The 10,583-nt window shown below is 38.6% G+C and overlaps 1 protein-coding gene across 2 annotated transcripts in view; it reads left to right on the top strand.

Annotated features, from left to right (window-relative positions):
* Positions 1-82: 82 nt before the first annotated feature.
* Positions 83-10,583, top strand: part of plekhm2 (pleckstrin homology and RUN domain containing M2) — a 26,984-nt gene continuing 16,483 nt past the window's right edge. The window contains exons 1-7 of one of the 2 annotated variants that reach the window (XM_015387613.1): positions 83-593; positions 2,740-2,846; positions 4,978-5,087; positions 5,193-5,292; positions 5,775-5,862; positions 5,943-6,117; positions 9,711-9,770. In XM_015387613.1, coding sequence (XP_015243099.1) covers positions 534-593; positions 2,740-2,846; positions 4,978-5,087; positions 5,193-5,292; positions 5,775-5,862; positions 5,943-6,117; positions 9,711-9,770 — 700 coding nt within the window. In that variant the 5' untranslated portion in view covers positions 83-533. The remainder of the gene's footprint in view (positions 594-2,739; positions 2,847-4,977; positions 5,088-5,192; positions 5,293-5,774; positions 5,863-5,942; positions 6,118-9,710; positions 9,771-10,583) is intronic. The other variant, XM_015387612.1, reaches the window with a different exon arrangement.

Raw genomic sequence — 10,583 nt, 5'->3', positions numbered from 1 at the left:
GAGACTTTTTTTTGCCTCTTCTTCTCTCACTGATGTCACGTTTCTGTGACGTAACCGTCAGCCGGTTGGGTTTCCGGTTAGACTCCACCGTCCAGATGCAGCACCTTGACAATTAGCATACGTTCCATTCATCGAGCAAACAGGCAAATGCTAGCAAAGGTAACATTTAACAATTTACCATCTGAGTGACAGCAGTTTTATTTAAAGAGTTTTCTACAAGTTATCTGTTGTTGGGCACAGAGAAGTTGCTTATTAGCCTCAAACAAGGAGAAAGTAAATTTAAGCTAACTCGAAAACATTACTTTGCAAACGACACGTTGGAGTGGCAAACTGTTTTCTAGGCATTAAGGCGAACGTTTTGAGTCAATATAATAGATTTCGGTTTCTACGCCCCGTTCTAAGTGTTTACTTTCTAGTAAAAATGCCCCGAAGGCTCTGTTGACCAGCTAATGTGGGCGGCGTTAGCTTTAGCAGAGAGAGAGCGTTGCTTTGGGGGAGTCAGCTGACAGCCTTCTGCTGCCAACAGCCCAGTGATGGATCAACTCAAAGTGAAGGACCGCATATTGGAAAACATCTCGCTGTCTGTCAAGAAGGTAAGCTCAAACCAACCGGAATACAGTGTTTTAACATCTTTATTGTAGCGACATGTTTTCCCCCTCATGCTTGAGTCATTGTAGCTAATATTAGGTCATCTTCTGTTTGCTAAAGAGGTTAACTTTGAAGCTGGAAGGACATTAGCAGCTCACAGGGGCCTTGCCCTAAAGGGAATCACTTTACAAAATGAGTCTCAGCCCTTTTGAACCCTCTGTGTGCATGGTGCATACAGCTAAAACTCTCGGTAAAACGTGGTTAGTTATGTTTTGATCACTGTGTACAGCTGTGGCACTAACCCTACGTGTGCATTGCACACTGCGGCAGTGAACAGTGTAAACAAAGCTGCAGTCACACTACAGAGGACTCAGCAACACAGGGATGAGCTGCTCCTCCACATTCCTGTTTATGCACCTAAATTTACTATAAATACCTATTTATGAATAGATCCATGAATGCATCATTTCAGTACCGACATTTATTCTTTTCCTCATCCTCTTTTTGCAGAGTTTTGGAGCTGTTTAAAAACTGCACACATTAGTGCTTTTATTTTCTAAGGATAATCTGATTGTATTTCTGCAGTGTTGTTGATTAATGATCTCAGGGTGGTGTGGAAGCTCTCTGTATGTTAATGCAACCAGATAAGCTTTATGTGACGACCACCTAAACCCACTGGAGGAGCAGATAATGCAGTCAAATCTTAGTTTATTTGCTCTTTAATTACCCGCCATGCCTCTCGTCAAATTGGTTTGTACAAACTGCTGCAGCTCAGGCTTTCAAGTAAGTGTATAGCTTTTTTTCTCTGTGCATATTACTTGGTCATATGACTGTGACCTCCTCTGCATTCAGAACTTTAAAGGTTCATTTGTTTTGCAGACATCCCATGGTACTTTCCCTTGTTAAAGTATTTCAACTCCCAGAGGATTTACAGATTGAAATCACAGATGTCTGTGTTGGTGTCTGTGCATTTTACTATCAAGCAGTGCGTTCTTGTGTAGTGGCATGTTCCTACCAGCTTTGCACATCTTAAGGCCAATCTTCTTTGAGAAATAGCTAACATTCACTCAGATTGAAAAGAGATTATTCAACAACAGGCAAGCCTTCTCACAGATTCTTGGTTAAATTTAGCTCTGGACTTTGACAGAGCCGATCAAATGCAGTAATATGCTTTGATCTGAAGTGTTTCTGTGCACCAGTGGCTGTATGTTTAAGGTCATTCTCCTGCTGGTAGATAAACGCCCCTCTCAAGTGTGTTTCAGGGTTTTCTTGTGTTTAGCTGCATCCATCGTCCAACAAAGTCCAGTCAACTGCTCCCTGCTTGTTCAAGAAAAACACAATTACAGCATGATGCAGCCTCCACCATGTTTCATGCTGTTATTCTATGCTGCCTTTCTACTGAATTTGTTATTTTGATCAATTAAATTTTGGACTAATTTCACTAGAAAAGTTTTCTCCTTTAGCTTTTTATTCAATAGAAGCATTCTTCCTTTCTCCATTTCCTCCACAGTAAATTTGTTGTTTGCACAGCTGATAGCTGTCCTGTTACGGTATATGAAGAGTTTTTGAAGGAGTTTAATGTTAGGTTTTAAACCTGACCGTAGCACAATAAGCATCACTGAACCAATCGTTAACTTGAACATGTATCTGCTCAGACATTTCAATGCCTGTGTTTGTATCTATCATTTGAAGTGGGTTTAATCTTTGCTCTCTGTGGGAATAAAAAAACTTTAACCTTCAGCTGGCTTAAATCTACAAACACAAACAATATTTTTTTTTTTTTGTGCCATTTTCATCGCAGAGCTTAATCAGGTTTGTTTTTCTTCAGTTACTGCTTTGTTGGTGGTTTTGAAATGTCTTTGGATATCAGCAGTTCAGAGACTATTCCTCTGCTTAGGATTAGTGTTGGTTTAGTCACTGTTGGTTAACTGTCTGGCTACACAAAAGAGATGCTCCATACAGATTTAAACATCTTTAAACAGTGATTTCACAAAGGACATCTACAGAGACAGTCTGCTGTTGAACTACTGCAATGACATTTGCTACAGATTAAGATTGAGATTTGCATTACATTACGGCTCCAAATGTTTTCTTAAATGCTTTCATCATGTCTCTGTAAGAGCTATCTGAACAGCATATTTCTCTCTGCAGTTACAGAGTTACTTTGCAGCCTGTGAGGATGAAACTCCAGCTATCAGAAATCACGACCGGGTCCTTCAGCGTCTTTGTGAACATCTCGACCATGCTCTGCTGTATGGGTAAGAGCTTTACTGCAGATTGACCACTGCTGATCTTTGAAAATTAAAGTAGCATAACTTCTTCCAAGTTCTTCCAATTTGTTTGTTTGGGATAGATGGTTTTACATCTGTAGGAGGGTCACATTCCTTTAGCACAGTCTCTCTTCTCTTTCAATTTAATTTTGGTCACCGAGCAATTAGAAAGATCATGTTGTTGATAGAAAACACATTTTCCAAACTCTGCTTTACAAGTATGCTAGAAATAGCTGTAACACCATGAGCTTGTTGTAAAGTCAACACATCCTCTGAATGTTAGAAAGCTGACAAGCTATTTAGTCATACACTTCGTCAATCCACCTCATCAACGGTTTGTAGGATAACGGTTCAAACGATAAAACTAAGAGAACTGACAAATTCAGTTGATCAGGTTTGTTTTCAAACAGAGGGTTTTCAACACAGTTAAATAGGATTGTTTTAGGAGCAGCATTGATACAGTATCGAGCTGGTCCAGAGGGAAAACCAAGTGCAAAGAAGAAAGTCTGCCTCATGGGGTGTCTGTTCTAACTTTTGTGTCGGTCTGAATATTTCTATAGTACTCCACAAAGCCCCAAAAGACATTTCAGGCTATTTGTTCTTCAGTTTGAGCTTCCAATTCATTTGTCCTCTTCTTCTACTAAAATGTGTTCTCCCTCTCTTTCTGCCTTTGGTGCATTTGATCCGAACCCGTATTCACGATGCAAGTTGCCTGCTCCATGTTAAGGGAGAGCACTACTAGTGTTCTGTTATAGTGTTGTCAAACTTTCCAATAGTTATCAACTAAAACAGACAGTTTAGATTTAGAGTAGCTTGTTAGCTTCCATCACTCTGAGGAATAATTTGCTGTTCAAGAATCTTACTGTGATACATTTTACAATAGAATAGAACGGAATAGAAAAATCCCTTTGTTGTTCCACAATGGGGAAATTGTGGCGTTACAGCAGCAGCAAAAGTGGTCACACAATGTGGACCTTAGAAAAGTGTATAAAAATAGCAGAATAAATGACAGATTAAAGAAAATAAACAAATAAAATACTGTACTGTACAGTACAGTGATTTTACAATATAAGTACTTAATATCTGGAGAATTAATAATCAATTTACAGTAGAGGATATAGGAAAAAATGGCAGCAACACCAGAGATATGCAAAAAAATAAACAACAGCAGCATGTTATTTAACTGACTAAGGTAGAAACTGTGCAAAATCAGCATGAATGTAACAAATTATTGAGGTTGTTGGGAACAGTGGTGGTTATAAAGTCTTACAGCTGCTGGGAGGAAGGATCTGTGATAACGCTCCTTGGGGTATATAGGGTGCAGCAGTCTGTCATTGAAGGAGCTCTTTAGTAAAGCAACAGCTTCATGCATGGGGTGGGAGACATTATCCAACAGAGATGTTATTTTAGTTAAGATCCTTTCTTAATAATAGTAACTTGATCTCTCTTTAAAAAGAAAAAAAAAATCCAAACTGAGTAATGCTTTGTTCAGACTGCATGCAGCAGAAGCAGCAAAAACACGCCTTGATGCACGTCAACCATTGACTTTGCATCTGCTTCTGCAGCATTGGGTCTGAACGTAGTATAAGGCTTACAGATGAACCGTTCAAACATAATGAAGGTTCCTTGTTACTTTGATATGCTAGGTTTCTGCCCGTTGAACAATTTGTCAAGAAGATGGGCTGTTAGCCAAACAGACAAGAGATAAGAATGCTGCATCATTCTGAATCTGTATTTTAGCTTTTTATTCAGACACTGTTTAGTAAAAAAAAAATGCTTGTTCCTGATCTTTGGTCCAATTAGATCAACCAACTTAAAGACAAACAGCACTCAATGGCACCCAGGATATGACAAACTTTTAAACTATTTCATGCCAACTAAAGCAATGTACTATGTTTTTTGTAGATGTGACAAGAATAATTAATTTGTCTGAAATGTAGCTGTAGCACAGAGAGATGATGGCTAAACAAGGTTCTGATCTTCTCAGGTTAATTTCAGTACAGGTATAAACGCTGAATGTTTATGGCATGGTTTGAATTCCATTTTAAACTTCCAGTCATGTATAGCACCTTCTTGGCATGTATAACCCTTTTGAACCGGATTGTGTTGTTATTTTTAGGCTGCAGGACATCTCATCAGGCTACTGGGTCTTAGTGGTTCACTTCACCAGGAGGGAGGCCGTCCGACAGATAGATGAGCTTCAGCACATCGCCACCAACCTGGGCCGAAGTAAGCCTTACTTACTGCACAGGAAATTGTGTTGAACTAAAAGGAAGTTTCATTTATTAAACTTTGTGATACAGCAAACAAAGAGCCTTTATCTGTCCTGTGTAGGTCGGGCCTGGTTGTACCTGGCATTGAGTGAGAGCTCTTTGGAAAGCTATCTGCGCCTCTTCCAGGAGAATCAAGGACTGCTACAGAAGTATTATTTCAAGTAAGATCAGATTTGTTGTATTCATTTAAAAATCTGTGTTCCTTCTGTTAGCATATACTACTTGGAATTAGGGCTGAACAATTTTGCCAAAAATCGTGTTATTTTCAACCAATATGGCAATTTAATTGTAATTTTCCTTTGAACTAAGCACAAATATGTAGATAGTTTCAGTTTTTTTCAGGACTTAAAAAGCTTACTTGTTCATAGTCTATTGTTGTTAATGCTATAATGCATGGATCTTCGTGCTAGCTGCACGAAGATCTGCTGTCTCTCTTCCGTTCTGTGTGGCTGAAAGCCCACTTTAAGTGTATTACTGCCACCTAAAGGGCTGGAGGGAGAAATTTAGTGCCTTAGCCTCTGGGATTTAAAAATTTTATTTTTTCTAAGTCCAACCCTATTTGGACTTTAAAATATTAGTTTATGTATAAGAAGAATGAAATGAAATGCCCTTATTAACCACGGTTATTGTCTTTGACTTGTAGGAATGCACTAGTGTGCAGTCATGACCACCTCACGCTCTTTCTTACGCTGGTGTCCGGCCTGGAGTTCATTCGCTTCGACCTGGAGCTGGTCAGTAGCATCAAAGTATTATCTCAGACATCTGTGACCTTTAGTGTCCCTAACATGACTAATGTCTGTCGCTGGTTTAGGATGTTCCCTATCTGGATGTGGCTCCATATATGCCTGAATACTACAAACCACACAACCTGCTGGACTTTGAGGAAAGGCTCCCCAGCTCGGACAGCTTGTCTCTGCACTCCTTCACCTCCCTGACCTCCACTAACCTGGAGTGGGATGACAGTGCCATAGCTCCCTCCAGTGAAGGTAGAGCATGCTGGTTTTTCTCTGACCATCCTATCCCTGATTTGGTCCATACACATCACCCATAATTGAGTCGATTAACATTTACTGATAAATACAAACTGGTTTTCAGTTTCTTTCTTCCCTTTTCCTGTTAAATGTTTCACCTTTAAGTATCTGCTGGGAATTTGTCTTGTAATATATTTAATTGTCATTATATTCTGCCTTGCCTTTTGGGTTTCTGGTTTATTCATTGCCTTTTTTTAGTTTAATGCAAATTTCTAGGCTTCATCTCCAATTTATGCAAACCTCTCATGTCACAGATTAATGAAATGCTTATATTTCAAGTCTTTGTAGCACTTGTACCGGTATTATAAAATATATTTGCACATAAGCAGTCAAAAGAAAAAAATTAGGACACCCCATGAACTGTTGAGCTCTTAAATGGACAAGTTTGCGTCTCACTTTGCTGTTCATATCTAAGTAGAAAGGTGGTGCGATTACACCTAAAAAAAAAAAAAAAGAAAAACATGTTTTGTATTATTCTTTAACTAAAAGCTTTCAAATAATGTTTTTTTTTTCCTCAAAGACAAACAAGTTAGCCCACCACGGGGGATTGGGGCCGTTTCATTGATTTCCACTCATTTCTACAACGTAACAGTGACCCTAACTGTTACGGTGTGTACCTAATCCCAACCCAAACTTAATTCACACCTTAGTCTGGACCAAAAACAACAAATCCCCCTGTGGAGTCCGTGCATCGGTCCCCACAGCGTGCTATGTTTCCAAAAAAATGGTTCCCACAATGTATTAAAAACAAGAACACATTCCCCCTACATGCACAACTTTTTATCATCTATGTGTGGCCAACTGGAAAGCTCCTGCTGCAGCAACGCATGGTGCGTTATTGGTGCCAAAAGTGGAGATTATTGGTCACCTTGTTCTTCTGACCTCCTTGGCGCAGGAGGCTATATTCATACCAACGCTAGCTCTGATTACTGATACAGTGGCACTGTTAACTGAGCCGCCGGTGCTGCCAAATAAGATGGTGGAGCTAATAATTTTGAAGGAGAGAAGTACAATGCAATAGCATTGGATAGCATGTATCGACCAGTCATTTACTATAATAAAACAGGAAGCTAAATTGGCTTATGGTTGCAGCTTTATTTTCTTAAAGTTTCACAAATGGAAAAAAGGTTTAACAAATACCAAACTGGGTTTAAGACATTCTCCTATTTGTCTAGTAATATAATCCAGGTTATTTGTGCTGTGATATTTGAACTAGAGCAGAGCAGCGAAGTCGTGGCATAGCCCTTTAGGCATTTCCCAATTTGAAAGCAGAAATCCTTAGCTGACTAGTTACGTTTTGAGGGTCTTTTCTATTGGATGACCAGCCAAAACATGCAACCAATGCTAATGCCAGCCCATCTGTGCTAATGGACAGCAGAGGAAGTAGGTAATTCAGTGAGTGAGCAGCTTAGGTATGCTGGTCACCAGCCTCTCCAATGCTAATGCAGGTGAGTGAGTCCCTCTGTCATTAGCTCTGGCCTCTCATTTTCCAATGCCGGTTGCTCAGTTACCAAAACAAGTTTAGCATTAATCAGATCATTAGCTGGCATTGAAATGGATATATCGTCCTGCATAAATGACCTAGGTACTACTGGGTGTGCAATACTTTCCATTTTTAAACCAGTACTTTGCCATATTCTTAAGCCATGACTCTTCCACCTCTGTGCTTAGCAGTCGGTACAGGCTGCTGTTAGTCCATGTTCTCTGTGACAAACTTTCCTCTAGCCTTCATGTTTTTCATGGAGAGCAAATGTTTCATATCTTGAAAGAAAGGGAGACTTTTCCATCTCAAGGTTTATACATGTACTTCCATATCAACAGTAGCAGCAGTTTGCAATGGGTCTCTTAACCCTTTTTAGCGCTCTCAGTGAAATACTTTGAAAGTCAAAATTGTTATTGGAATCCAGGAAAAGACCTTATTACCTTTGTAACATTTATAGAATATGTATATTATGTTGGCAAAAATTAAGGTCAATATAATAACAAGAAACATCCACTTGCACTAATATATTAAGGAAAATAACAAATGCTTCTGTAAGAGATTCATGAAAAACACTGTGAGTGAAAGAAACACATTTATTTTGTTACATCATAGCGTTAGAGCAGGGATGGGCAATTCCAGTTCCTGAGGGCCGGTATCATTTAGAATCATTCTTGGTCCAGCAGTCCTGAATCAAATGGCTGAATTACCTCCTCAATATGCAGTCAGTTCCTCCAGAGTCCTCTCAATCATCTAATTACAGGATTCAGGTGTGTTGAACCAATGGTACATCTAAAAGTTGCAGGATACCGGCCCCCAGGAACTGGAATTGCCCACACCTGCCCTAGAGGCATAAATGCTGATATAGGCACTTACATTTTTTACTTTTTTTAAACTTTGTTTTTTAACTTTTAAATTTGGCTTTTTACCCTATTTTCTTAACTTATTTTTTTTATTTAACTTAATTTATCATTCAAGGGCTCATCTAATTGGTCAAATGCCACATAGCAGTATCTGCTGAATGGCTCGATATAAATCTTGTGCTTCCAGACCTCACTGAGGGATGGGGGTGCCCTATAAAGCATTAATGATATTTCAGGATTTATACTGCTTTGTTTTCTTGTTTTTGGCTACCTTGGATATTAGGGATCCTCCACTTGTTAGCTATTATATTTTAACAAACTTATCCAATGTTTTTAGAAGTCTCTTTAAACAGCTGCAGAGTGCCTCAAAAGACAGCATCACATAAAACTAACGTATCTGGGGCTTAAACAGGGCAAACATCAAACAGCTGAGTAAGAACCTTCTAATCATGTGCAGCAAATGTGACTCCGGTGTGATTTTTTTAGTCACTTCTAGTTAAAATTAATGTGGTTTCTATATATTCCTCATCAGAAATGCATTTTAAATAGATTTTATAGGCATTTTAAAAGAACCATTTGTTTTCCTGGGAATTTATATATTAAAAAATTCTCGATTAAAATTGGTGCTAAATATCCATCCATAAAGACGTGTTTTAACAACATACAGGTTATCATGGGTTGTCCTAATATGTTTTTTGCCGTATTTTTATTTTATTTACACACTACAAAGCCTAGAACAGGGGTCTCTGACTGTGGTCCTCAAGATCTACTGTTCTGCAGGTTTTAGATGCTTCCCTGCTCCAACCCAGCTGTATCAAATGAATGATTTATTCTCAGACCTTTGCAAACTTGATTGCATGTTGAAGGGGTTATTCAGTCATTTGAATAAGCTGTTGGAGCAGAGATACAGCTAAAATCTGCAGTACAGTAGATCTTGAGGACAAGGGTTGGAGACCTCTGGTCTCGAAGAATACCTTCCTTTGGGTAATTGCAGCAATCAGTCACAGTTTTCCCCATCAGTCACCACACCAAACCAGTTCTCTGTTTTAGTTCCCACTTCTCTGTTTTTACCTTCATTGATTCTGTTGTTTCACATTCCATGTATCATGTTGTTTTTCTGCCATTGATTCGGTCTCTTTTTTTTTTTTCCTTCCTGAAACCTTCTAATTTTCTATGTTATCCATCCTTTTCTTTTTCTTTTTTAGATTATGATTTTGGTGACATGTTCCCCGTGTTGCAGTCACTGCCAAGTGTAGACTGGGAAGGTGGGACAATGGTCAACCCTTCCTTTCTACCTATTCAGTCCATGTTTTCTCTCCCTCCTTTATAGCATGAATTTGTGCACAATTCAGGGGTGAAATGCATGCTGGGTGCCTCGACTGTAAAACAGCTTACTAATGCAAATGATGTCTGAATATGAAAAAAAAATATTAAGTAAATGTAAAGAATAAAGGTTGGTTTGGAGAAATAGCAGTTTGTAGCTTGATATTAACAGTAATATATCTGGTGTGCTGTTTTTTTTCTTCATTACAATCAGTTATAAAGTGGCCACTAGCAAATGGTACATTTATTTTGTAAATAAAAATCATGATTTCATTGCATACAGATTGAACATTTAAAATCACGAACATTTAAATAATGATGCTCTAAAACCTTATCTTTAAAACAGAAAGACAAAATGCAAATTTTTTTGTACGTTTTGATTTTTTTTTTCAGTTATATTTATACCTTTTCTACATTATTTTGATTATGAAACAGGAACCAATCAATGCTACAGAATTAACATCTGCTTAAGTTAGTAGTTATGTTTCAATCACTTTTTATTAAATGATGTTTTCCTTTTAAGTCATTCTGCTATTTAGTGAAGAAGATAAGCCACTAACCATTAGATTGTAAATTAGGAAGGTGAAATGCACAGGTGGTCGGTTCTAGTCTTTGTTGCTTGGTCATACTGCTAGCAGCTTCCCAACCAGTGCTCCAAACCAGCATTACCTTGAAAGGAGAGATAGGGGGCGCTCCATCAGTTTCTGAAGTTCTTAACTCTTCTTTATTCAGTCCAAAGATGCCTGAGCCCAAGT

This window comes from Cyprinodon variegatus, unplaced genomic scaffold (assembly GCF_000732505.1).
Source record: "Cyprinodon variegatus isolate N-32 unplaced genomic scaffold, C_variegatus-1.0 Scaffold399, whole genome shotgun sequence".
NCBI lineage: Eukaryota > Metazoa > Chordata > Actinopteri > Cyprinodontiformes > Cyprinodontidae > Cyprinodon > Cyprinodon variegatus.
Note: the sequence above shows the minus strand (reverse complement) of the source record. Positions and strands in the feature narration are given on the sequence as shown.